The sequence below is a fragment of the Heteronotia binoei genome, chromosome 14, assembly GCF_032191835.1.
Source record: "Heteronotia binoei isolate CCM8104 ecotype False Entrance Well chromosome 14, APGP_CSIRO_Hbin_v1, whole genome shotgun sequence".
Classification (NCBI taxonomy): Eukaryota; Metazoa; Chordata; class Lepidosauria; order Squamata; family Gekkonidae; genus Heteronotia; species Heteronotia binoei.
This window is the reverse complement of record NC_083236.1, coordinates 27,145,690-27,173,391: the sequence shown is the minus strand read 5'-3', so window position 1 is coordinate 27,173,391 and position 27,702 is coordinate 27,145,690. Positions and strand designations below refer to the sequence as shown.

General features: G+C 50.4%; 2 protein-coding genes across 5 annotated transcripts in view; one reads left to right on the top strand and one right to left on the bottom strand.

Moving 5' to 3' along the window:
- The window catches only part of SF3B3 (splicing factor 3b subunit 3), a 55,336-nt gene extending 50,025 nt beyond the window's left edge, over positions 1-5,311 (top strand). Inside the window, exon 26 of the mRNA XM_060254488.1 lies at positions 4,602-5,311. Coding sequence (XP_060110471.1) covers positions 4,602-4,742 — 141 coding nt within the window. The 3' untranslated portion in view covers positions 4,743-5,311. The remainder of the gene's footprint in view (positions 1-4,601) is intronic.
- A 5,206-nt stretch (positions 5,312-10,517) lies between these two features.
- Positions 10,518-27,702, bottom strand: part of MTSS2 (MTSS I-BAR domain containing 2) — an 84,198-nt gene continuing 67,013 nt past the window's right edge. The window contains exons 7-15 of one of the 4 annotated variants that reach the window (XM_060253980.1): positions 26,017-26,174; positions 24,010-24,117; positions 21,938-22,035; positions 20,476-20,602; positions 18,701-18,775; positions 18,205-18,270; positions 15,244-15,420; positions 13,120-13,285; positions 10,518-11,363 (exon numbers count right to left, since the gene is read on the bottom strand). In XM_060253980.1, coding sequence (XP_060109963.1) covers positions 10,594-11,363; positions 13,120-13,285; positions 15,244-15,420; positions 18,205-18,270; positions 18,701-18,775; positions 20,476-20,602; positions 21,938-22,035; positions 24,010-24,117; positions 26,017-26,174 — 1,745 coding nt within the window. In that variant the 3' untranslated portion in view covers positions 10,518-10,593. The remainder of the gene's footprint in view (positions 11,364-13,119; positions 13,286-15,243; positions 15,421-18,204; positions 18,271-18,700; positions 18,776-20,475; positions 20,603-21,937; positions 22,036-24,009; positions 24,118-26,016; positions 26,175-27,702) is intronic. The other 3 variants (XM_060253981.1, XM_060253982.1, XM_060253983.1) reach the window with 3 other exon arrangements.

Sequence of the window (27,702 nt, the reverse complement as noted above, 5' to 3'; positions counted from 1 at the left end):
CATTTCGACACCTGTGTCGTCTAGACGCCTGGATCATATGTACCGGATCCAGGAAGCTGGTGCAGAGTTCTTGCACAACCACCCTCGTCCTAACTCCATTGTCGTTTCTTTGTCTTCACGCGCCAAGAAGACGCATTCCACTCCTCCCGATAAGGAGGGGAAGAAATTAGACTCCATAGGCAGAAGGCTGTATTCTACAGGTTCGCTGGGCTTCAAAATCGCCAACTACGCGGCCTGTATGAGCCGTTACCAGTATGGTCTCTGGGACCAGGTGTCCACACTTCTTCCTAGCCTCCCGGATCAGACTAAAACTGCCCTCCGGAGACTGCAGAAAGAGGGTATGTTGCTAGCAAAGCAACAACTGAACTCTTCCAAACACTCGGGCGACACTTGCGCGAAAACACTTACAACTGCTATTGCCCTTCGTCGCCACTCCTGGCTTAGGTCCACGGCCCTCCAACATGATACCCAGGCCTATATAGAGGACTTACCATTCGACGGCTCTGGCTTGTTCAGTGCAACCACCGACTCGGTGTTGCAGGAAATAGATAAGAGTATCAAAACATCGAGGAACCTGGGAGTCTCTGCGGCACGACCTCAGTCCAAACGACAGACACCGAAACCTTGGAACCGGAAACCATTTCCCAAGTCGCCGGACCAATCATGGCGCCCCAAGTCTGCCTCCCCGTACTCTAAACAGCAATATACGCCCAAGCCAAAGTATTCTCCTCCGGCTGGACAGTCTTCTAGGCAGAAGGGTTCCAAGCAACCCAAGCAGGGCCTTTGACTGCTTCCCGGCCCTCCTCCCTTCCCCCTCCTTGTACCGTACCCGCCTCTTCCCATATTTGGAAGCTTGGGAGACTATTACGACGGACAAATGGGTCCTCGGCATCGTTCGAAGAGGCTATATCATCGAGTTTTGTCAACGCCCGGTCACACCGACGTTCGTTTCCACCACCCCTACGGACGTGTTGAAAGAAGAGGTCGTATCCCTCCTTCAGAAGGATGCGATCGAGCGCGTACCTTCAGACCAGCACCGCCTAGGCTTTTACTCCCGATACTTTATAGTGCCCAAGCGGGATGGTGGCCTGCGGCCCATTATGGACCTCCGGGCCCTAAATTTGTTCATAAGCTACCTCAAGTTTCGGATGACATCTTTGCCGAACATCCTCCCCCTCCTGAACCAAGGGGATTGGATGGCCACACTGGATCTGAAGGACGCCTACTTTCATGTGTCTATTCATCCCCTCCACCGAAAATTCCTTCGTTTTTCTGTCGGCTCGGATCACTTCCAGTATCGGGCCCTCCCGTTTGGCCTTTCTACGGCCCCCAGGGTCTTTACAAAGACTATGGTCGTGATTGCAGCGTTTCTACGGCTTCAGGGCATCACCCTGTTTCCGTATATCGACGACTGGCTGCTAGTCGCTCCGTCTCGGGAGACTCTGCTGTGTCACATCACCACTACCCTCACGTTGCTGCAGAACCTGGGCCTGCAGGTGAACCACAAAAAATCCCGTCTCCAACCCTCACAGAGGGTCCAGTTTATCGGTGCCATTCTGGACTCCAGGGTTTGCAGGGCTTTCCTCCCACCGGACCGGGCGGAAGACATCATTCGGGCGGTGAGGGCTCTCCAGGAGTGCCCTGTGGCCACCGCTCGCCAGCTTCAGCGCCTACTAGGCCTCATGGCCGCCACCACAGCGGTGTTGGTCTTCGCGAGGCTTCGCATGAGGCCTCTTCAACTATGGTTTCTGGCTCATTTCAAGACCGGGAGGGATTCGCCAGAACGCCGCCTGTCGCTTCCCCCAGAGATCTTGCATTCCCTCGACTGGTGGACGCGGAAGGCCCATCTATTAGAAGGGGCTCCTTTTCACAAGGAACCTCCGACCCTCACCATCACCACGGACGCCTCCCTGTGGGGCTGGGGGGCGCATATGAACGGACTCTGTGTGGGGGACCGATGGGCTTTATCCCAGGCAGGCAATCACATCAACTTCCTGGAGCTTTTGGCGATCTTTCACGCAGTGAGATCCTTTCACAAGTTCCTGCGGAACAGAACGGTGGCAGTTCTTACGGACAATACTACAGCTATGGCGTACGTCAACCGACAGGGCGGCACGGTCTCCCGCCGACTCTGTGGCCTAGCCGTAGCTCTGTGGGACTTGTGCATCGCCCTAGGGGCTTCGCTGGTCGCCACCCACCTTCCTGGGAACCTGAACACCCAGGCGGACTTCCTCAGTCGGGGGGGCGCCGCCGGGCACGAATGGGAGCTCAATTGGACTTTTCTGCGTCCTGTCTTCCTGACGTGGGGATTCCCGGAGCTCGACGTGTTTGCCACGAGGGCAAACAGGAGGTGCCCTCTCTTCTGTTGCAGGGGCGGAGTGGATCCGCTGTCCCTCGGGGACGGCCTCCTTGTGCCCTGGACGAGGCACAAGGTTTATCTCTTTCCCCCGCTGCCCCTGATCACCAGGGTGATCCAGAAAGTCATCCGGGAGCGGCCGAAGGGCATCCTTGTAACTCCCTGGTGGCCCAGACAGCACTGGTTCCCCCTGCTCCTTCGCCTGACCGGCGGGGTGTACCACCACTTCCCGCAGGCCCCGGACCTGCTGCTACTGCACGGAGGGCAGGTGGTACACCACGACATACCGCAACTGAAGTTGACGGCTTGGCGGCTCCAGTAAGGTCATGGTCGGAAAGGGCCCAGTTTGTGATGCTGAATAGCAGGAAACCCTCCACTCGTAGAGCGTACTCCTATAAATGGGGAGTGTTCGTCCGCTTCTCTTCCTCCCGTACGGGTGACCCTATGACGGCGGGCCTGCCGATCGTCTTCGACTTCCTACTCTCCTTACTGGACAAGGGGCTCTCGGTATCCTCTGTTCGCGTGTACCTTGCGGCCATTTCTGCTCACCACTCGCAAGTGGATGGGCGTACTGTGTTTGCCCATCGGGACACTAAACGTTTCCTCAGAGGGGCTATCAGACTGTATCCAGCTGTTAAACATCTGGCGCCCGCCTGGGAACTGTCTCTGGTTCTGCAAGCCCTCTCGGGGAGACCCTTCGAGCCCATGGCTACGTGTCCTCTTCAACTGCTAGCCTGGAAAACGGCGTTCCTGGTGGCCATAACCTCGGCTCGACGAGTGGGGGAGCTGGCAGCTTTGCGCTGCGACCCCCCCTACTTATGTTTTTCTGAGGAGGGAGTTCGTCTGCGGCCCGATATCACCTTCCTCCCGAAGGTAGTGTCGGCTTTTCACCTGGACCTGGAGACGTGCCTTCCAGTCTTCTTTCCCAACCCGTCTAATGAGGACGAGCGTAGGCTGCACGCCCTGGACGTAAAGAGGGCGCTAGCTTTCTACCTGCACCGCGTCAGGCCTTTCCGGAAAGACCCTAGGCTCTTCGTGTCCTACGCCCAGCCTTCCCTGGGGCATAAAATATCGGCCCAGAGGCTGTCCAAATGGATAACGGAGACTATTAAGCTCTGTTATCTGCTGCGCAAGAGGCCCTTACCTGGGCCCATCAAGGCCCATTCTACCCGAGCGATGGCGACTTCAGCGGCCTTCATGCGAGGCGTCCCACTGCAGGACATTTGCAGGGCTGCAACCTGGTCCTCTGGACATACCTTCGTACGCCACTACGCGTTGGACCTACGAAGCCGTCGCGAATCGGCGCTGGGCCGAGCGGTGTTAGAGTCTGCTTCCTGCTGATGGACCGTGGCACCCGCCTCCAGGTATGGTCTTGGCTTGCTAGTCTCCCATCAGTGTGATGCACAGAGACCACGAAGAAGATAAACAGGTTTCCTACCTGTAACTGATGATCTTCGAGTGGTCATCTGTGCAGTCACACTCCCCGCCCTCCTTCCCCGCTGCGACCGGTCCATCACTGGGCTGACGTGGCGGTCAGAAGGAACTGGCGGGATGTCCGTGCCCGTCTCAGTGAGCATGCGTGGTGGGGGCTCCTGGGCATGCGCACTGGGACGTTGGCGCGGAAATCCGCAGCTTTTTAAGTTTACCGATCGAGATCGGCGCAGGCGCCTTACTCCCATCAGTGTGACTGCACAGATGACCACTCGAAGATCATCAGTTACAGGTAGGAAACCTGTTTTTCAGAGCATGGATGAATGGCTACCTGGGAGCCCCCCATTCTCCAAGGAAGGGGTGGTGGTAGAAAGTGCCGCCAAGTCTTAGCCAATGTATGGTGACCCTGTAGGGTTCTCAAGGCAAGAGAAGTTCAGAGGTGGTTTGCCATTGCCTGCCTTCACGTGACAAACCTGGAATTCCTGGGGGGGGGGGAGGAGAAAAATATAGTAAGGGTATGTTGTGCTTTCTGCATCACCATCTCATCAATATCTTAGCATGATGTGAACAGACTGATCTGGTTTTTTGCTCCTCTAACAGCATTTTCTTTGAAATGTGTTGAGCACATAGAATCAGTTTAAAGGAGTTTGCGATTCTTAACGTTGGCTTTGATGGGGCTTTTTGCACCTTTTTGGCAGTCCTTTTTGTCTTTCCTTTGAATCTCTCAGCTTTTGTGAGTTTTTGCCCAAGGGTACTAATTGCTTGCCTATGGGACATACTGGTTCTAAAATGGCTGCCTTCTTCCTCCCACTAGAATGTCATTGATGGGGATCTGTGCGAGCAGTTCAACTCCATGGAACCCAACAAACAGAAAAACGTGGCTGAAGAGCTGGACAGGACCCCACCCGAGGTGTCCAAGAAGCTAGAGGACATCCGCACTCGCTATGCTTTCTAAGCAGGAGTCCATTCTGGGTCGTGGCTAAGACTCTGTTCCAAAAATGCACAGTGGAGAATAACATCCTCCACCCTCCCACCAGATTGTTCTATTTTGGGTTATTGGACCCCGCGTCCCAGTGTGTCATATGCATATATTGTGTACATGCCGTTCTAGGTGTGGGTTGGGCTCTCCCAAGAAGCTGCAGGACCCCTCATAAGAGCTTTTCAGATTGCCCGTGCCCTTTTGGAAGTTATTTGACTCGCTGCATACACTGCTTGTCTGTCTTTGCAGCCCTGGGCAAAATGCTCATTTCCTCTCCTTGTCAGAGTGAGCCCCCAGAAGTGTAAGTTGTTGAGAAGACAGGGTAGGGTGGGGATGCCAGGCTGGAGTTGGGTCTTTGTGCTCCTGCTTCCATGGCCAGTAGCTGGGGAACTTGTAGTCTTCACCCTTGTACTGTGTGATCTGTGCACGTTTGTAAATATAATTTCGTGAAACATTCAGCTCTTGTCTGTTGGAAGAGATGGCTCATGTGAGCCTTGTTTTTTCATAATGACTGTGACACACGAATTAAAAACCTTGTTGATAAACTTGTTCATTGCATACTTTCAGATGAGCCTTCTACCTTGATTCTTTCTCAGAGAAGAGAAGGGGGAGTCGTCTGCTGGGCCCTAGGGAAGTGTTGGGTGCAAATGGCACTTTAAGTCAAACAGGGAGAACTGCCAGATCTGTAGACAGGTAAGCTTGTTGTCAGCAAAATGAAATATGTTGACGTGGATCCCTGGGGGACAAACAAAAATAAATCCTGATTTGTAATGCTAACCTGCTTCTGGGTCCTTGTTCACAAAAACAAACAAAACACCTAAATGAAACAGGCTAGATAGCCATTTTGTTTCCCTTGCTACTTCTGACCCTCTTAACCTCTGGTCAGCTTTACTCTGTGTAATGACTGTTGCAGGGTATAATGAATGTTGCTTCTTGGCTTTCTTCAATCAAGTTTAGAATGTCAAGTTTGCGGCTGCTGTAGGTTGTAAGAAAGCCAAGTCACAAGCAACTTGCTGGAACACAGGTTGCAGAATGTGGCATTTATTCATGCACAAATTGGATTCTTTCTAGCTTAGCCTTTTTCAGGCTTGTCTGTACAGCAGAGTCAAAATTCAGGTTCTACCATCTTGATTGCTGCATGGGGAGTATGGACAGTGCCCTCATTCTTTCCCCACATACAAAGCTTGTCAAACTGGGCTACGCAGAAACAGTCTGCTGTATAGCACTTAAGTTACGAACACACGTCGTCATCAGCTTCTGTAGCTGCTTTTGGAACAACATAATCAGCTAGCTGCTTGCTTTGTTTGAAGGGGATGGAGTGTATCAAGAATGTCTTTAAAATTTCTGCTTCAACCAAGGAGGGAGCTCTTGGATCACCTATTGATGCTGAGTCCTGGTTGAACAAATTCTCTCCATCGTGGCTTCTATGCAGTCCCACATGGGACTGCATGGGCCAGCTGTGGAGAGAAGTGCTCCAGCTTTCTAGAGCTTTCCAAGCTGCTGGCGTGTGCTTCCTCCTCCCATCTGGAGCCAATCGCTATTGTAATGAAAGGCAGCAGTTAGGGAAGGGGGCATGTTGCTTGAGCCTCTATCCTGGGAGGGGGGAGCAGCGAGGGGGAAAAAGCAGCAGTTTCTGAACTGTGGCAGCGAAGGGCTTGGGCAGGGGCTGAGATTCAAATTCAGTGGTTCACTGAAGGGTTTCAGGAGGGGGCCTGTGGTAGGGCAGCTGCTTTGAGGGGCCATGCAATTGTAGAGGAGTTGCTTTGCCAGTCCTGGCTGGATTCTCTTTGTCTAGGGAATTTTGGCTGCCTTGATTGCCAGGTCAGCAGGGCTGGGCTGGTATGGCCCAGTTGTCTGCCTCCTGCTTTTCTTCTCTCACGGGCAGAGTATCAAGGGCTGTCTTCTCTCAGGACTTTGCGCTCTCACTGGAAAACCATCTAAGAACTTAAGTCTTACCGAGCAAGGTATGCAAATTTTATGTGCTGCATCAAAAGAAAAACCCCATTTCCACAACTACAAATCTCAAGTCAGACTAAATAGAGTATGTGTGGGAGAAATAACTTCAATTGTTTGTCTTACCGAATGGGGACTATGGGGTAGGCATTTTTTGCTTATGTGCTTCCTTTCTCAGGCAAGAAAGGGCAGGAAAAGAAAAGAGCACAGGCGGGGTGGGGGGAGGAGATGGAGAGAAGAGACCCCTTTGTATTAATTACAGTACGACTTTTATTAATACTGGAATCTTCACAGTGCATTCGTTACTTGTAGCAGTGACTATTTTAAATGGAGGAGGAAGTTGGGGGTAGAATAATTCTTTTAAGTAAGAAAAAAGAAAGTTGTGGGAAAGGCTAGGGGAGTACTAGAAGGGGCAGGGGAAATAAATTAAAAAAGAGCGAGAGAGAGGAACAAGTTACAACAGCACCAGAATAGTTACGTCAGTTGAAAGACATTTTAAAGGAGTTTTTTTTTCTCTGTACAAAAATGAAAAATAAAAAGCAAAATGCAAACATTTGTCACGGTTGTAATCTCTGGTCATGACACAGCATTGGAGCGCACAGGAGGGCTGGCAGGTTAGAACTAAACTGTTATTACTACAACAGTCAAAGAGGAAGAGGGGTTACATGACACATACGCCACCCCCCCCCCCCCCCATCAGCAGGAGGTGGGGAGGAGGCTGGGGGTTTCTGCTTTGGAGCTATGTACATCTGGAGGTGTTGTGCTTCACCAGCACTGGGAGAGGGAAGGTGGGCACAGCAAGAACAGGGGAGGAGAGGTGTGCTTTCTCAAAGGCCTCTAGCAAAGATTGTGCCCAGATTGTTTGGTGCCCAGTCATGTGCCCACAAGTTTGGGCCCTCTGTGGCTGTGTGGTAGCTCTTGCCAGGAATTATCTCCCTGTGTTCCTAGAACACTGTTGAGCTTGGTTAAGTTATGCAAACACTCTTCTGACATTTGCCTGCAGCTATTTCCTACAATGGTCTCAACTCCCAATTTTTCCCAGGCTGCTTTCTTTTGCATTGGTGGATGGTTTGCATGCCAGCGTCTTTGGCATGTTCAACAGGACTGTGGCCAACAAAAATGGAAATGAGGCTGGCACCTCTTCCTACCTGTGGCAGTGATCCCTCTAAGCTGAGTTACTGTGAGCTAGCTCACTGCTTTTTAGCCTCTGGTTGTCTTAGCTCAAGGATGGCCCCAAAGCAAACTAGTTTATGCAGTAGCTCACAAAGTAGAAGTTTTGCTCACAAGACTTCACTTAGAGGAAGTATTGCTCTGTGGGGCAGCTGGGTGTTAGCTGATGCTCTTATCCTGGTAGCACACAGCCAAACCTGTAAGAATACTTTTTCCTTCCACAAGAAAAAGATGAAAGAGCACAGTGGATCAGGCCTGCTCTCTGCCAGCCTCCCCAATTTAATCTCATTTCTTCTCCAGCAAGCTGGGTGCCACCATATCCTTCCTAGCCAAACACAACCCCAGCACACATACACAAACATCTACCTTCAAGTAAGCCACCTGCCTTTTTCCTCTGCTTTCCACCTCCTCACCCTCTGCTTTTCAGAACTGTTTCCTCATTCCCAGCATCACATGCCATTTGCCAGCTGCCTTTAATTCCTAGACTTCCTGGGGAGCTGAGTGCAGGAGCTGGAGACTCTACTGACTGAAAAGATAGGCTCGGTTCCAGCTCTAGACCTCGCTTGATCAGCTGTAGACCCTAACCTATGCAGCCAAACCTGCTAGTGCTTCCTCTCACCTCCTCTTCCAAAAGTGTACTTGAAGGACAGCAGAACAAGTGAGCCAATTTCCAAGGTGAGAAATGCTTAAAGAAATCTTGCTTGAGCATCAGGCAAACAGCTCTGCTGGTTTTGGCTACACACCCCATTTCTCACATTAGGGTAGGATCTGCACTGGCAACGGGTAGGCTCAACAGTCTCCCAAGCACCTACAGACCCATGTGACCTGACACCAGAAGAACATAAGGGATTTAGTCGCTGGCTGTGAAACCCAACTCGGTTTGGGCTGAGAGCCCTGTGAGACCAAGGACTACCCCCTGCTGAGTCCTCAATTGTGAGCAAGGTATCAGCTTTGGTGGCTGACCTTCCATCTTCAGGTCATGAAACATTTGAAGGAGTCTACTGATTGTCAAAATAATGCCCATTTCACTCCCAAGATCAGGACTGTGATTGGGAACCAGAGATGCTAAGAAGGTATTCAAACAGGGCCGTGCCACATCTGCCTGTTCTCTCTGAGGTCCAAACTTAGCTTTCAGAATCGGAGGGGGAACAGAACAATTCCCCCTCCCCAAAACCCTTTGCTTTTTTCAACACATTCACTGCCGTTCTGTCTTCCAACAGCTATTTTGATATCCTTTGTTCCTTCCAATTATTTAAGAAAAGGACACTACACTTCTATAGGCAATCCCAGCCAACCAGGAATCACCAAAGGAATGGTTTTGGGTGGATAATCTACTTTGGCAATGCTGCCGGCAGCAGCCACTCACCCCCTCTCTGGAAATACTTTTGCCTACCAGAGGGGGAAGACGCTTTTCAGTGCTGTCAAAAGTATTTGTAAAAAGTAGCCCTGCAGCCATTCATGCTCATCCGAACCAATGCTATTCTCTACAAAGAGCTTCAGCTTTCTGTGTGGCACTGATCCTAGAATGAAGGAATGCACATGAGAATGGTTCCATCCTTGTGCAGGCTTCCATAGGCCCTCTTGCCCACACACTTCCCTTAAGTGCCACAGGCACTTCTCTTCCACTTCCTTGTGACTACTTTACCCAGCAGCACTGCTGATCATCCATCCACCTACACCCACATGTAACTTACAGGCTCCTCAGCCATATGCATTCTGTGGCCACACTTGCACTCCTGGGGCACTGCTGCCATGGCTATGTGGAAAGATTTGGGCCAGGCATTGCGAGCATCACTGGAGCAAGGCAACACAAACCCGCCTCTTGGCTTTCCTGAATTGCTGGTAAAAAGGAAAGTGCACCCTTATTCAGATCTGAAGCCACCCACCCCGTTCCCCACTGTGCCATCAGGATCGTCACAAAAGTTTTGTACCCACAACTACGCCGAAAGCTTAGCTGCACCCAGGTGGGAAATGCGAGCTCCTTCTGCTGGGACAGCCACGTTCTCACGAGGCTCCTGTTCGCAGCTGCTTGCCCAGCCTGAAGTCCAGCTGTGCTGCGAGGAGCCATCTTTGAACGGGGCCAGATTCTCTGGAATCATTTGTGTTGATGTAACCACCTAGGAAGTCTTTTTTTTGTGAACCAGAGGATACAAAAAACAGATGGCAGGAACACAGAAAAGACGACAGTGGAAGGAAGGTTTCAGCACAGGACTTAACGGTGCATCTGTTCAGAGGAGGCACGAGCGCTTTTTGTGGGAGACGTCCCCTGCGTTGCACTACAGCTGCGTGCGTGACGCGTGCCCGACAGCTGATAAATGCGGTCCAAGTTTTCACTCCTCCCTGACAAACACGTAACAACACAGATTGCCTCTGGGTGATGCTGGCAGGAACTGATTTCTAGAAGCCAGGAAGAAGGTGCAGAATGGGGTGGGGGGAAAGGAAACCTGGGAGGGTGGCTGTTGAAAAACAACATACAAAATAGGCTTCAAAACCAGTTCAGTGCCGGGCTTGTACCCTTCCGAGCGTGTTAGCGAAGGTGTTACAGTCTCCATTTAAATCTAGCCTTCGACGCTATGTCCATAAAGTGGCTTTGCCTTTTTGCAGTTTGTTAATTCTCTTCTATCTCTTTTTGTCATCTTGGTTGTTTCCTGGTTCAGTCCTGACTCCATGCAGGGCATCGGGACAGGCAGCTGGGAAAAGGCCATCACAAAATCCGTGGTGCTGACCTGTCATTGGTGATGGTCCTGCGGAGGCGCACCCCCCGACGGATCGCTACTAACATGTCTTCGGCAGGGGGATCGCTAGAGGCCGCTGGCGGGGGGACGGGAGTCTCTTCCCCGGGGCCGTGGGTAGACAACGCAGTTGGGAAAGGAAACTGGCCCTCCCCAAGCGCATGAGCGCTGGCCACCAGCTCACCAATCTTTTCCACCAGGCTGTGGCGATTGGCTGCCAGCTGCTGGTCTTCCTCCTCCGTGGAGAGGTGCTGCCCAGCCCCTGCATACACTGAGATCTCCATGACGTTGCTGCCCCAGGCTGTGTTGGGCAGGCTCAGCCTCTTGGGAGAGGCTTTGGAGAAGTCCATGGCGTTGGGCGAGGCATCGTCGGCATAGAAAACGCATTCCTCACTGCCCACCCGGGTGGGGCCAGTGTAACCAGGGGAGTCAGGCACCGTGGGGGTCTTGACGGGGACAATGGGTGGTCTGATGGGAATCGGACCGGCGTTGGAGAGGGTTCGGCGTACTGTGGGCTTTGTGGAAGGTGTGCGGCGGATGGTGGCCACACCCGGAGTGGCACCCGATGGCAGGGCGGTGCCGGTGGGCAGGCCCGCTGTAGAAGCAGGCCGCTTCGTCTGGATCATGCGGCGGTAGTTCTGGGCAATGTTGCTGTTGCGAGGGATTGTTGAGGATTTATCAAAATCGGTCTGACTCTCGCCTTCGACGTCACCGTTGACCGAATAACAGTCATAATCTGAACCTAAGGAAGGACACACAGAACCTTCAACACACTTGTAATTGGCTATTCAAAGTTCACACAGCAAAGTCACACCAGATGGCCCACCAGTTGCAATGTTGCAAGATACAGCAGCGCACCATGCAGCCACACATGCTTCAAAATAAACAGTGCAGGTTAGTGCTGTCTCCTCTGACCAGCAATGGCTCCAATGGCTCTCCAGGTTCTCAGAAGCAGGTCTTTCATATACCTTACTATTTGGAACCATTACCTGGAGATGCTGGGGATTGAGCCAGGGACCTTCTGCATGTAAAGCAGAGGCTCTATGACTAGGCCTCTCCCCCTCCCCACTCTTTTCCTCTCTTCTTCCTAGGGCTCAGCTGAGAGAATTCTGAGCTAGGCAGCTCTGGTCTTAGCTTCTAACAGAGACAGCTGGAGGTGATAGGAAGGTAGAATGCTGGAAGGGATAAAGCTGATTTTTATCTTTTAATGTGTTTAGTCATTTCGTTCATTTCTGCCTATATTGTACATCAGTAAACCACTTCATTTCAATAAAGAGACAGTCCCTGTGTTCTCTTGCCAGTTAAGTGGAAAAGGAGGTGAACAAGGATACAGATTTTCACAAGAGGTCAGCCAAAAGAAATGAACACGGAACACTTTTAACTAAGTGTTGAAATCTTAACTGTTGCTTTTGTGGACAATGGTGTGCTCTTCCAGAAACCCACATGCACCTTCAGATAGGAACTTTTATCTGCACGAATCCCACTATAATCTGCAGGAGCAAAGACAGACTCTTGGGCAACTGAGATTCCCAGTGGGTTGTGGCAGACTGCTTGTAAGAACATAAGAGAAGCCATGTTGGATTGGCCAGTGGCCCATCCAGTCCAGTGCTCTGTCACACAGTGTTAAAGACACCCATAGTGTTATGATTAGGATGCTGGATGAGGATCTGGGAGACTTTTCATTCTGCCATGGAAGCTTGCTAGGTGACCTTGGGCCCTTAATTACTCTCAGCCTTGCCTACCTGACAATGGTGTTGTGAGAACAGAAGGAAGAATGATGTATATTGCCCTGAGCTCCTTGGAGAGACATAAATAAATAAATAAAATATTTGAACTCTGCTGTATGTAATAGGCTGAAACCCCAATTTCCAGTATTTTGACTATTACTGAAATAAGCAGCATGTAAAAAGAAACTTTATCAGCAATATTTTATGGATATGTTCTCTATGCAGCACATTTAACAAGGCAAGTGCTCTGCAATATGCATTGTGGTAGTTCTCAGACTGATTCCCTCACAGTATTTTATGGCTTATGGTTGCAAGCTGTGTTCCTTCTAAGCTGAGTTAGTGTGAGCTAGCTCCCAGATTTTAAGCCTTTGCCTCACACATTGTTTTCTTCACTCGGGAAAAATGACCCCAGAGCAAACCAATTTCTGCAGTAGCCCAAGACTCTAATGTCAGTAGCTCATGAAGTAGAATTTTTTTCTCATAAGACTCCAGGTTAGAGAGAGTATTGGTTGCAAGACAGAGCCTCACCCAGAAAAGGACAGCAAAACTGCTTTCTGATTCATCATGGATTTTATCCTCCCCCCCCCCCCAAGACCCCTCTTTTCTTCACTGGAAAGGCCTCTAAGCTCCAATTTCCTTTCTGCAGGTGCCAGGCATTCTGGGCCACCGCCTCTTCCATGCACTGTCCCCCTGCTCACAACAGCCCCCCTCCAGAATGCCATGAAGTCACACTTGATTCCTTCTGCCGCTATATTGATGGGGGAAGGATACCTTGCGAGGGGATGGTGTCTTCGGAGCAGGAGGGCGTGGTTGTCTGTGTGCTGTAACCACTCGAGTACTGCAGGGAGTCCCGGCTGCTCTTCTGGTGCTCCAGGCTCAAGCCGCGGGTCAACACCATCGCCAGGTCACTGGCCGCAGGCGACACCTCCTCACCATGCTGGGGGTGCAAAAACAAAAGGGGCTCGAGCAGTTGGACCTGGCTCAGAGGAAAGCACGCCTCGTTAACACCCTGGTGACCTTCAGGCCCAAGAGCGGCAACTAACATGGCAAATCTGTTTAATTTCCTTCATTTATACCCCACCTTTCTCGACTCAGAGCAGCTGACACTGTTCTCCTTTTCTCCATTTCATCCTCACAACAACCCTGTGAAGTGGCCCTGTATCATCCAGCAAGGGAGCAGGGATTTGCAGCAGGCATCCTGTCCCCAGGCAACCTGCATTCAGGGCCAGTGCATCCATTAGGCAGCTGCCTGGGACATGGCCCAGGGGGGAGGGTGCTGGTTTTGGCCCTCTCACCCTCACCTCCACAGCAAGGGAAATACGTGAGCCTGGTAGTGTGGCTCCTGCACTTCAGAGCACCAGAAGCCAGGAGGCAGAGCGACTGTGGTCCAGCAGAGGGCACCTGCGCTCTGAGATGCAAAAGGCTCACCATGGAGGGAAGTGCCTGAGGCACTGGCACCTATGCGCCGGTGCTGCCTGCACTCCAAGACCAGAAGAAAGCATGCCAGGCAAGAACATGAGCAGGGATTGAGGGCATGGCCTCTTGTGCAAGAAGAAGGGGGTGTTAGACAGGACACTTATTGGGGAGAATCAGCAAGTGACATCCACATCCCCCCCCCCCCCCGCAGGGTGTTTTTCCTACCAACTGGCCCTTTGGCATCTGAGCACCACAAAGAAAAAATGATTTAGAAGTGGCTTGGGGGATGGGATTTGAAGAATAAAAGCCCTACTTCTGCTTTGACTGATTTCATCCCAGCACCCAACTAGGTTTGAATGAATTTGGATTTCTTCTTCAAGGGCTAGGAAGGTGGGAGTACAAAGAAGGAGAGGTGCAGAGAGAAAAGGCAGGCATCAAAGTAATGTCTGGCTTGCTGCCTAGCCTTCTCCAGCCATTGCCTGGTGTTCCAAACAGCTGAACATCAGAATGGTGACCAAGGGTTAATTATGCCGGCATTTCCTGCAGCAACCCCCCCCCCCCGGTGTAAACAATGGATTCCCCTACCCCAGATATACAGATTTGTCCGTGTCTTGTGTCATCTTTCACAGACCTCTGAATGTGGGTCGTCACAGAGAACCAACTGTTCAAGAGCACAATGGGTTCTGCAGCCAACCTTTAGACAACTGAGATTTCTGCAGAGTTGGCTGGGGAGTCTCTGTCAAGCCACTGGTTCTCCTGGGATTCTCAGCTGGGATGGGAGCAGGAACACACAAGTTTTCAGTGGTTCCATCCTTCGAAGGGGATGAGTCCAGGAAGGCAGAGCTGGACGACTAATGCTAGGATTCCTTCTTGTCTCAGATGGTGGTATTCAATGCCTTCATGAAATGTCTAGGAAAGGTTATCCAGAGAGTTGGAGCATGGAGATAATTCCCCATCTCACATTGTTTGGTGGTAGAACCGAAGTGCGATTAGGCCCACAACTATATCTGGTAGGTCAGGTTTGAAGTCTAGGGAGTACTGTTGGGATCTAGTTCTGCTGTCAGAAATGATGGAGGAGATGGTCAGAAATGCAATATACCAAGCTGAGCCTGTTCCTGGAGAAGGCAGAGCCATCTCCCACACTTGGGAACATTTGGACTTGAAGCCAGGAAGACATGCATTGTGTACTGGTCTTTGATAGGTGCCCAGAAACTCCAAATGATGCAAAGTCCAGTTATAAAGGTCTTAACTGAGGTCTGCTGTAGTGACCATGTTCCATCCATATTGTACCAACTGCACAAGATGCTTATCTTTTTCGGGGCAAAACCCAAAGTTCTGGAATTGACCTTTAAACCCCCCAAACTTGCTTTTAGAGAACAGTGCCTACAGGGCTTGCCTTCCTCCCAACAAACCTGCCTGTGCCCTAAGGTCACTCGCTGCTCTTAGCCCCCTGCCTCCCCAAACTGAACCTGGTTGTACCTTGGCAGCGATGGAGGCTGGGGACATGCGTGGCCTCGACCCTTCTTCCAAGCTGACGCCCGGGTACACCAGGGTGGCAGAGCCCATCTCTGCCTCCCGGAGATGCTCGACACGGTCTTTCCTTCGCTGCAGCGTATTTGCCACTGGCTGCTCGTAGAGGGTGGTTTTAGACCAGTCCTGCAAAACCCAAGAGGAGCTCGATATAATGGCACCACTGAGGCCCCAAAGGAACACCCAATATAGGCAAATAATGATAAGTATGGAAAAGGTCAGAGATGGGAGATGCAACTGGAAGGAGGATGTGGGGGGTGGCAAAATGGCAGAAGGAGCAGAAGGTCAGGGCGACTGATCACAAAATGGCCTGAATCCATTTTGCTTTGTTGGGCTGGCTACTAACAAGTGTCCCAATATCCCTCTTCTACAAAAAAAAAAAGAGCTTTCTCCACCTACCCAGAAAGTTCAAGAGGAAGGCCAAGGGCTCCTCAGCAGTGCTTCAAAAACCTACGGGCTGCCTTGCCAAATGCCCTAAGCAGCTGACAATCTGGTCCGGTCCTAGCCTAACAGTCTGTGCCCTCCTGTACTGGCACAGAAGGCTGTCCTGCAAAAATGCCCTTTTCTTTGTTCTGCAATCTGATCATTTGGCTCCTTTGTGCAAAGCAGAGCAAAAGACACCGTCATCCTTACAACGCCCACCCGGGAAGCCTCTTCCAAGCCTCTCTCATGAGCCTCACAGCCAACTGGCACTGTTATGGCTCGGCAAAGGGGTCCTACACAGTGAGGCTTCAGGTTTCCAGATCGTTCAACTCCTACTGTGGCAAGTGTGCGAGTGTGGCTTTCAGAGGCCAGGAGAGGGCATCCTGCCCCTTCGTAGAAAAAATGCACAAGGACTGGCAATCATGGGGAAGGGCGGGGGCCTTAGTGGTGGAGATGCCTCCTATTCCCTGTCCCAGTGTCTAGCGGGATATGCCTGTACGTGTCTATGCTGAGGACTAGAACCTTATACTTTTTAAAAAACATAAGTGAAGAAAAAATCCCCAGGACACTGCGGAATCTGCTGTATTCTGGCTTATGCTCCATGACTTGCAAGCAGCATTAAAAGGGTAGTCCCCTGTGCGAGCACCAGTCGTTTCAGACTCTGGGGTGCCACTGCATCTTAATGTTTTCATGGCAGACTTTTTATGGGGTGGTTTTGCCATTGCCTTCCCCAGTCATCTACACTTTCCCCCCAAGCAAGCTGGGTACTCGGAAGGATAGAAGGCTGAGTCAACCCTGAGCTGGTGACCTGAACTCAGCTTCCGCTGAGATTGCACTCAGGTTGGGAGCAGAGTTTGGACTGCAGTACTGCAGCTTACCACTCTGTGCCACGGGACCCTTTTTAGCAGCATTGGGGCCTTGCAAATCCTTAGATATGAGAGTTTTCCCCAGTGCTGGTCTTGCCATCCAAATGATCCTACAAGGGCACCTTTGCTGGTGAAGGGGACGTTCTTCCCCCAATGCAAGCTGGGAGCAGGTCCTCAACAACAGCAAGGACAAGAGGAAGCACTCAGGACCAGCTGATGCAAAGGGAGACCCAGGCAACAATCCAAAGACCCCAGCTTCAGTCCCATGGAGTGTGTATGCCAGGTAGGGTGGGTACAAGTGCTCACGTTCAGCACAAGATGTGGAGGGAGAAGGATGAGTCAAGAGACCCTTTACAGAGTGTGGCTACTGGTAGCTGAATACTGGGGTGCGAAAGAACACATGGCCAAGGTTAGGAGTGCCAGGATTTAATGTGGCATTTTCAAAGGTAGATGTAATTCAATTGCAACATCTGGTTTATGAACAATTGAACAAACCCTACACTTTTAATTTCTGTTCTTAGAGAACGACACCGCCTCTTTCCCAGCATGCTTCTCTTTAATTTCTAAAAGTACCAGGGCACAGGCTGAAGGCTGCCTAAAATTTATACTAGGAAGGTCTTCTCCACTGCCACAGACCTGACTGGTGCTTGCACAGGGGACTTACCTTTTAAATGCTGCTTGCAAGTCATGGAGCATAACCTGCCACAGACCTGAGGGAAAGGCACTCTGCAGATGCACAAAGGAATCCTCGCTTTTCTAGGAAAAGGACTAGGGGGGGGGGGGAAAGGACTCTAGTGCATGGTCTACAGGCATGGGGCCAAGAACGGCCGGTCTCTGGCTCAAATAGAGCTACAGCATGATAGATTTTCTTGAAACCAGAGCCACAGAAATTTCAGAGGCATCTTTCCAAGCCTAAGCATTGCCCTTCTTGGCAAGTACAGCAAAGAGATTTGGCGAGTAGCACAGAACAGAGGCTCCCGCACATGAATGGCCCCTGAGGAGAGCCCCCAAGTTTGGCTATCCTTATCTGCACAAATGGCACTGAGCACAGCCAGCTGGGATGCCACCGCCCTTGTTTCTTCTGGGGAGGGGGGGGGGGGAACAGGGATTCTTAAGACCAGGGCCCCCCAAGACCTTTGAGCCTGTGGGCACTTCTACAATTTTGAGAATACACAGTGGACGCCACAACAAAATGGCTGCCATGGGGTGGGCCAGAGACGAAGGCTGCCGTAGGGTTCCAAAGCACAATTGCAAGACATTGGGTGGTTCAGGAGCTTCCAAGCCAAGCAACCTCTAACAGCAGAGGCAGCTGTTTCTGAATGACGGCTCCTGCTAGCCAAAAAGGTGACTCCTCCTGAGCTCTCCTGAAGCAGCTCCTGCTCCAGTGAAGAGAAGGAAAGCCAATGCATTGGGGGGGGGAGAGCAAGTGGGCACCACAAACACAGGGGCACCATGCTGGAGATCATTTCCTTAGGCTGACAGAAGGCAAGCTAGAGAGACTCGTGGCAAAGCCCACAGGAGTTGAGAAAAGTGGCCAGCAGTTCCCACTCTGGTCTAGGAGGAGGTGACCTGCAATCCCCTTGCTGGGGGTCTGGGATTGAGCCCACCGTAAAATACACACCAGGCTGAGGCTTCTTTGGGAGCTTCCTTCAGTCCTGGCCCCAAGAGCTACATTCAGCGGTTTCCACTGAAACACAGTAAGAAACCACAGTGAAGAGAACCTGCAACCCGAAGTCTGCACGCCAAATCAACCTGCGTGGGAGGAAGGGGGCAGTTCGTGGCAGCACGATGGGTAGAGCTGCAGAGGAAGCCAGACTCACACCCCATCAACAAGCCAGTTAAGATCATTTAAAAAAAAAAACAAGCACAAAGCCAGCCAACAAGAGGTAGGAGCAGATCAGGAGTGAAAATGAAAGAGAAAGGAAAGTTAATGAAGGTTTGTTTTCCAAGGGATCCACATCATGCTAAAGGCCGGTGGAGCATAAGCCGCTGGAAAGGGTGTCCCAGCATCCTGGGCGTGAGGCAGGGTGAAAGAGAACAGGGGAAGGAGGTTGCCAGCTCAAGCTTCCCTTTCCCCCCACCTGACCACACCCCCTTGCAGTTCTGCTAGCACTAACCGAGGTTGGGGAGTTGCATTCACTAACAGACTGGCAGGTTTCTGAGGCCTCGGACGAAGCGGAGCTGGAAGACTTCTGCCATGCCCAAAGTCCGATCAGCAGGAGCAAATGCAGAGAAGGGAAAGAAAAGAGACTCGGTTATGTAGCTGTGGGCAACAAGCAGCAGGCAGAGAGACAGAGAGAGAGAAATCCTACTCAAGCACAGGGCAGCTGGTTTGCACACTCCCGCAGCAACTGGTGGGCAGTACAAATGCCAGTGGACCTATATGTGCATTTTCAGACCCACTGGCAAGAGGAGGATTGGAGGAATCACTCAGGACTGAGGATAGGAGGAAATGGAGCTATAGAGGCTCAATGGCAAAGACCCCTTCAGGGGAAAACCAACATGGCAATGCAGGTGTGGCAAACCCACCATGAATACCTTCTTTGCATGCACAAACCGACATCTGGACACCCCCTGCCCTCCCTAACCAGCCACTGCTAGTGCATCACCAATGCCTAAATAAGGTATTTTAAACCGCTTCACTTATTAATCATTTGCACAGATTTTTCATAAGCTGAAATATTTCCCAACCACATTTTTTTTAAAGGCAGAAACTGCCCAAAGCAATTGACGTTCTGCTCAAGTCTGAAATCAATAGGGAAAAGCCTGTTTGCTTCCTGCATTCGGAGTGGGATGGGGTTGGATGTCTTGAGAGAGACTGCTGTTAGCCAAGGCGTTTAGGAGTCTGAGCTTTGGGCATTCCAGAAAACTCAGATTCTGCAGCTAGACAAGGAGGGCTCCTGAGTAGCTCCAAATCAACCTCACTCAGGGTTAGCAGAAGTTCCTACTATTTGATGCCCTTCATTTCCACCATCCTCCCAGCAACTTGTGCATGAGAAGTGTCACATTTTTTCAAGACATGATGGGGTAATGACATGCCTCTACCTGATTCATGTCTAGAAGTATCTGAAGCCTTTTTCAAACATGGGGCAAGGGATGCTAAGCCCTGACATCCCACCCCCCGGACACTGTACTGCTTGAAGCAGCTCACAAGTAGGGTGGCCTTAAGATAAAACCATGAGAATCAACAGAACACAACCAACAAAGTTGGAGATGGGCAATATGGCACAATGACTGGAGTGTCAGAAAAGAACCTGGCTTCAAATCCCCATCCTGCCACAAAGCTGGCTAGATGAGCCTGAGTCAGTCACTTTTTCTCAGCCTAGCCTACCTCACAGGGGTGTTGTGAGGATAAAGTGGGGAACTGGAGGACCACATACACTGCTCTGAGTCACCCCACCTTCATACTTTCTTCCACTGCTGCTAGTGCATCTGTTTTCAAAAAGAGGAGACTCCTCTCTCTCCAAAGAACCAATCTCTGATCCAAGCGCCCTGAGTCTGTCTCCTAGGGGGGCCCTAAGACAGCAATGTGGCTTCTCTGGGATATAGATTATCCCACCTCAAAAGCAGACACCACCCTACATATCTCAGCACAAACTCTGCAGAACCAAAAAATGATGCAGCATTCCACACGGCCAGCCTCCATGTCTACCAACTCCATCCGTTCCATTCTTCCTAGGCAATTGACAGGGGGGTGGAATAAATGTTAGCGGGCAGGCGATTCACAGTATTTGTCACTTGCCCTGTGCTGCTCCCCTGAAAGCTTTTCTTTGGATGCTGGATTTGGGGTGGCAGCAGGAGAGGAACGGCCAGGTTGGTATTGACCGGGAAGGGGAAGCTTCCTCAGGTCTACGGTTCCTGTTCCTTTATGTTGCCTTCCCAGGGAACATACCTGACTGGTGATATCCGAGGGCATCGGTGAAGGTGGCTTGGAGAACATGGCATCCTGGGAAATGAAGCCGGAGTCATGTGACGAGACGCTGGACAGGCGCGTGTTGGCGTTCACTGGCTGTGCCAGGCTGTGAGAATGACAGATGGAATTCGGTGAGCGTGTTTGTTGGAGAACTGGGGGGTTGCCTACCACATTATTAGCATCACAAGAAGGACGGTAGGAGAAGAAGACAGCGAGGAATTGAAGGTGAGAGCAGGCTAGCAGGAAAGACCAACGAATGCAGGAAGAAGTGCAGAAGATGGAAGGAAGGAAGGACTTTTAAAGAAAGATCCACCACGCACTTTTGTGTGTGGGAGGAGGAAAAGGGGGGAAGACAGCCAGGAAAGAAGAGTGAGGGATGAGAGGGGATGGGCACACTGCCCATACAGTTTCAAGGCCAGCCAGTCCTCAGGGCTCGCAATGCCATTCAGGCAGCTTATTGTTCCAACTCAGCTGAGAATCTAAGTGCATTTAATTATTGCAGCAATTACAAAGTGTTTGACCTTTATTGCAGTCCTCTTCCACAGCAGGCGACCTACAGCAAATGATTCATAAGCCTCACACCACCTCCTTTGGCCGGAATAAATGCACACCAAGCAGAAAGAGGTTCCCAGGGAGTAGCTTCCAGTTTCGGCACCTCTTGCCAACAGTTTTGTGGGACCCCCAACCTGCAATCCTGAATCCAAGAGAACTCTAAGCCCAGGTTTGCCTTTTTCTGTCACAAACCACATGACTGCCACTGTCACAAGCAGGTCCAAATCCAAAGGAGATGCTGGTGGGACAGAAGGGCTTGCTTGTGTGAAGCCGCATGTGCTTAGTAACTCATTGAAACCAGGCCTTCATCTGCAACACATGCCACGTCAACAGGCCAGAGATCCATAGCTCAGGTGGGCATTTCACTGGCTCAGTGGTAGAGCATCTGCTTGGTAAGCAGAAGATCCCAGGTTCAATCCCTGGCATCTCCAACTAAAAAGGGTCCAGGCAAGTAGGTGTGAAAAACCTCAGCTTGAGAACCTGGAGAGCCGCTGCCAGTCTGAGTAGACAATACTGACTTTGATGGACCGAGAGTCTGATTCAGTAGAAGGCAGCTTCATATGTTCATGTCCCAGTTTTAAGGAGACACTGGGTATGCACAACGTTAACACAGGTAGGACCTTGCACCCCAGCGGGTGATGTTTGAATTAAGCCACAGCTGGTCAGGCAGGAGGCTCTCATTACATGGTAACTCAGCAAAGAGAAGGTCTTTTCACCTTGGAGAGACCACTAAAGAGAGCTTCCCCCAAGATAAGCTCAGGGGCTGTCACTACAGGGCCACAGAAAGTACCTTCAAAGCCCTAAAAAGTAACTGTAAGCTCTTCTCTCTGTACAGTCTTTTCTTGAGCTGCAAGTCATATCACTTTCCTGCCAGTTGTATCAAACATACCTGCACATGCTAGACTTGCGAGACCCGGAACTGCTAGGAGACGATGGCGGAGTCTGGTAAGACCAGCTGTAATCGGAGCCCTTCAGATCTTTGATCACCTGTGAAAGATTCCACATAGCAGATTTATTCCTTTTTAAAATCTGCTTCATTTTTACACTGTCTCTCCCCCCAACGGGTCCCAAAGAGGCTTAACATCGTTCTCCTCTACTCCATTTTATCCTCACAACAACCCTGTGAGACAGGTTACTCTGAGAGTGTGTGACTGGCCCAACCTCAACTAGCTAGCTTCCATGGCAGAGTGGGGATTCGAACCTGGGTCTCCTAGATTCTAGTCTGACACTCTAACTACCACGCTACACTGGCTCTGCACGAATACTGAGCACAATACTTTCCAGGGCCAAAAGAAACAAATAGTTGGCCAATCTCAGGTCATTCAGCCTTGCATACATATAGCCCTTCTCTCACCCCACGGCTGTTACAGGGCCTAGATCTAACCAGAGGTAGTCATAACACGTGATCAGATGTGCTCATAACTTAATTCCCATCCCAGGCACACATGGGGCCTGACTGTGATTAGGACCATGGTGCATAGGGAAAGTGGGCTTAGGCCTTCTTCTTGGCACTGTTTTGCTGAATGGCCCCACTATCTGTCCCACTGAGGAAACTTGTTGATGGCTACACGTAATATCTCCCGGGGGTGAAAAGCGGCCCTCTGAGCCCACAGAGGCAGCATGTGCATGGAAGGGGGTAGGCTTAAGTCCCATCCCTTCACAGTTGCACTCAGAATCTTTCGCACTCAGCATTGAGATGTGTGACTTTTCTGCCACACGGAGGCAGCTGTCAGAAGGAGCAGCAAATGGGGCTGATACATAAGGACAGCAACTTCTGATAATGACACAGGGAAGGACGGGTGAATCCACAGGGCTCCCAGCCAGGCCACTGGTCCATCTGGACCATGGCAGTCATTCTCACTCAGTCCCTCTGATACTGCTCAGGGGGCAAAATAGATGCAATTGTGCACAATGTGTGGATAGCCACTAAACCATTGTTTAGGCTCAGTTGTCATGGCTAGAATTTCTACAATTTTTTGAGAAAAGGAAGTGGTGTTCTGGGCAAGGAGAAGAGGTCTCTGGGGTGTGTGTGTGGGGAGGTATTTGTTAATTTCTTGCATTGTGCAGGGGGTTGGACTAGATGACCCTGGGGGGTCCCTTCCAACTCTATGATTCTATGAAAGGTCAATTTAAAAACACCTGAAAGAGCCCTTCCTATGTTCATTAGAGGCTGCTGCTTCTAAAGATTAGATGCTGGCCTATCAGGATAAGGGATCCCACTAAGATTTTCCCTGGGGAAAACTCCTGGGGCAGGTGCTAAAGCTCATGATGCATTATCTTGGATTACAATCTGGCTTGGCTCAGTTCCCTGAGATGTACGAAGCTTGGCAAGCACCTTTCTACAAAGCAGGCAGTCCCTGCTTTCACCACATTCAGGCCTGGGCTGGACTGCACAGAAACTAGAAAGTCAAGTGATCCTCAGACTTTGTGCTCCAAGAACTTAATCTACTGCTTAAAGGCTCCTGTGAACATCTTTGAATTCTGACATATGGGGGGTGGGGGGGAAGCAGAGTCCAAATGTTTTAATAAAGAATACTCCCCAGTGGCTGTCCACAGCCTCTCTCCATAATTTACCAATCTGGGCTTTCCTCCTCTGGACTAGCTGCCCTTGTGAGCAAGCAACCTGCATCTGGTGTGATTGGATTATCCAATGATTTCCAATTCAGAGATGCAGCAGAACTACCTGCCCTTAGCAGAGGGTGCCTGCTGAATCTCAGTATGAGTCACTGCTCTGGACATGCTGCCTTCCAGTGGAGAGGTGGACCCATCCTCCTATAGAAATAGAGTGGGTAGATTCCTTGGATGGCATGTGCTTCTGTACTCTCCAGCCACAAACCTTGTCTCTCACATTTCAGTTATGAAAATCCTGTACTCTGGCTGCTGGGGAAGTGCCAAACGAGGTGGCCATTCTGACCCTTCCAGCCACTCCTTTCCACTGACCCCTTCCTTGCGCCTTCTTACCTGTTCGCTGGCTGGAGGCAGCTTGTGAGGCTCTGCGGTCAGCACCACCAGATCATCAATAATGCCCTGCAGGTGGGTGATCTCTCCCAGCATAGTGATCTCTCCATTCTGTAGAAGACCAAGGAGAGAAACAGGCATTTGCTCCAAGTAGCACTCATTTTCACTGCATCACAGAGAAGAAGACCACAGATTTATACCCTACCCTTCACTCTAAATCAGAGTCTCAGAGCAGCTTACAATATCCTTTATCTTCTTCCCCCACAACAGACACCCTGTGAGGTGGGTGGGGCTGAGAGGGCTCTCACAGCAGCTGCCCTTTCAAGGACAGCTCTGTGAGAGCTATGGCTGACCTAAGGCCATTCCAGCAGGTGGAGGAGTGGGGAATCAAACCTGGTTCTCCCAGAGAAGAGTCCACACACTTAACCACTACACCAGACTGGCTCTGGTGTATGTGTGGTATCTGACTCAATCCAGCTCTCCCCCTCTTACTGCTTGGAGAAAGCAGCCATCAGGATTGCAGGAGGATGAAACTCAGAAGAGCAGCCAGGGCCAGCCCAGCCCAGCTACGCAGGTAAACCAGACAACTTCCAAAGGTGCCAAGACTCTAAGGGACACCTGCTTCACGCCATCACTGTCAGTGATCACTGCCTGCACAGAAAGAAGCTTGGAATGCTCACACTGGGTGATATTCCCACAAGCGAGAGCTTCCCTTCTGCTGTTGATCAGTGGCCCTAAGTATGGACCCAGCTGCAAAGGAGAGGAAGTGGAAGAGCAGCAGGCAGGCAGCCATGCCTGATGTGTGTTTCTAAGCTAAGCAGGAATGGGGGGGGGCAGGGAAGGAGAGTCAGCAATGCAGAATAACTACAGCACAATACAACAGTGTGATGCTTAAGCAACATTTAACGTCATCAACTCTTCATCATTTCATGTGCTTATGTTATGCTGCTCAGTTTGGGGTTTGTGCGTGTGCAAAATTCAAATTTACCCACAGCAACCAAAAAAAAAGAAAAATCCAACCTGACCTAGCTTCGGGAGACCTGGATACAGGGAAATGAATAAGAGTGAATACTCTGAGGCCTGGAACTGGCTGAGCTGCCTTCTGGGGTTCTTCTATCCCTTATCTGGATCTGACAGCTCCAGCTTCCCTTGTTCCCAAGGAGCTGAGTTCTCTGCCAATTCAGTAGTGGATGTTCAGGCAATGTAATGAACAGTCCGCACTGTGTGCAAAACAAGTATTGTGTCCCAAAGCAACGCTGAGTTTTGGGCGCGGGAATAATTATGTAAATACTTCCACACATGCACGAACATGCTTACTTTGCCTAACTGAAGCTCGGAAGCGGCAATCAGCGAAAAATGCAGCCGTGAGACTGCTGACCAGCACAAACCACTGCAAACGCATCTTGCCTGCATTATAAGAGCAACACGCTGGAGCACAATTGAAAGCCCTAAAAAAGTTTGGGGCCAGGATAGTTAAAGGAGCATGTCCCTAGTTCAAATCCTTGGCAAAGGCTCTCGTTTGAGTGACCTCTCCCTTGAAAGTACAGTGGGGCAGCTACTAAAGTGGTGGTGGTGGGATTTCTCCACAATGGCACTTCCCTCTGAAACGCCCAACCTCGAACTGCTCACTTGGAGCCCAGTCTTTCTGGTTTTAGGCACCTGATCAAAACATCCCCATTCATTCTGTCATTTTGCTTATTTTTTTTGTTTGTTTTTTTGCTCAGACAGTTTCTTTGTCTCATAACGGACACAGGTTCCGCTGCAAATTATGCTGTAACATTTTAAGTGGTTGATCTACCAGTGGTAGGCTGCCTTGGAAATTGCAGCTGACAGATTTCTATATTCAAGTTTGCAAATTACCCGATGAATTAACATTGCCACTTGCCCTTTGCTTATACACTTGCAAAGAAAAGCAGTGTGGTACAACCAGTAAGGGATGGAAAGGGAGCTCACATATAAAAAAGAACACACAGTGTAGTTTTGTGGGGGGCAGAGGAGGCAGCCACGTACCACTACGGGTTGCAAGTAAGCGATGAAGGTGCAGAATCGGCCACGCTCCTCAATGAGGGCCTTGCGGACGGCTTGTTTTTCCGTTTCTTCCAAGAGGAGATACATATCGCTGACGTCCTGGAGGGCATTGTCCAACTGTGGCTGCAGGTCTCCCTTCCCTGCAAGACCAAGGCCGACACAAGACGTATCACCCCCTCTTCACCCACCAGCCCCAACACCTGTCCTAAAGGTCCACATCCTTGAGAGGTCTTCCTTGAATTGACACAGATACTGCTGACAGCATTGGGGGGCACAAAGGTGTCTTCTCAAGAACGGGGCGGGAGTGGGGAAGGAAAGGCCTCAACCCAAAAGGCAAAGATGCCCTCCTAGGTTTTTATTCACTTTCCCTGATATCATTTGGTTCTTCTAAGATCTGAAATGAATGGAGAAACCGAGCACAGTCATCAAAGAAGAAAGGCTGGGTGGCATGACTAACCTGAGGTATCCCTTCGTCTCTCAGGAAACCTGAGGAATGGATTTCCATCACAGAAACTCTGTGACAGCCTCACGAAACTGTAGGTCTGAGCTATTTCTTCAATGCCAATAGGTCTTCTAAACGTCTAGAATTTTGGCCATGGTGTGACATGTGTTGGAATGGATGGGCCATTGGCCTGATCCAACATTTTATTCCTTGGTTTTGTGTGTGTGTGTGTGTGGGGATAGACTTACATTAAAATTTGCCTGAAGTCAGCCATACTACAGCAGGATTTAAAAGGGTTCAAGATTCCCCTCGCAAAAAACTCCCCAAAAAACAAACCTCTGTTCACAGAGCACACAAATCTCACTCAATAGTGAAAAGTTCTAGTGACTTTGAACCTTCTTCTATACTTGACATTGTGAGAAGCCAGTGTTGCCTTTCACATACTTATTCCCTGTCTGATTCACATATCAAAGGAGTACACAGATTGGATCTGGGATCCCCACCCAGCCCAACAGTCAGGCATATGTTGCAGCTTCTCCTCAATTCCCATGCTCTGTGTGGATTAGGGCCACATCACATCTGAAGAAGGGGCTCCAGCCATCCCCCAGCACCATTTTCCCAACCTCAGAGGAGAGCTGCTGCTTGATCCTTTGAAGAGCATTTCAGGTTGGGAAAACAGTGCAGAGGGAGACCCCTTTGCCACATGCAATGCAGCCACCAAAACAGGGATCTAAAACAGATCACAAGCAGAGAACAATGTCAACCGCTTTGAGTCCCCATTGGAGAGAAAGGTGGGATAGGAATAAAGTAAGTAAATAAAAAATTGAAGAGCACCAAGAGGGAAAGGTAGAATATTTTTAAGTCACATCATGCCTGAGGGTATTGATTTAACCCAGACTGTTACAATAACTGACTGTAACTGGTGCTCATGGAAGCATACACAGAATATACGCACCTCAGTTATGTTAGGGATGTAAACTAGAATTCAAGGTAGTATGGCTATATATGTCATTACCCTGCTCACACACATGTTGAGGGCCATCTCAGAGTCTGAGCTATTTCTTCAATGCCAATAGGTCTTCTAAACGTCTAGAATTTTGGCCATGGTGTGACACAGAGTGTTGGACTGGATGGGCCATTGGCCTGATCCAGCATGGCTTATATTTTGTCCTTATGTTAAATCAATTTCCATCATTCTCGCCCCTTGACTTTTCTCCATTCTTCGC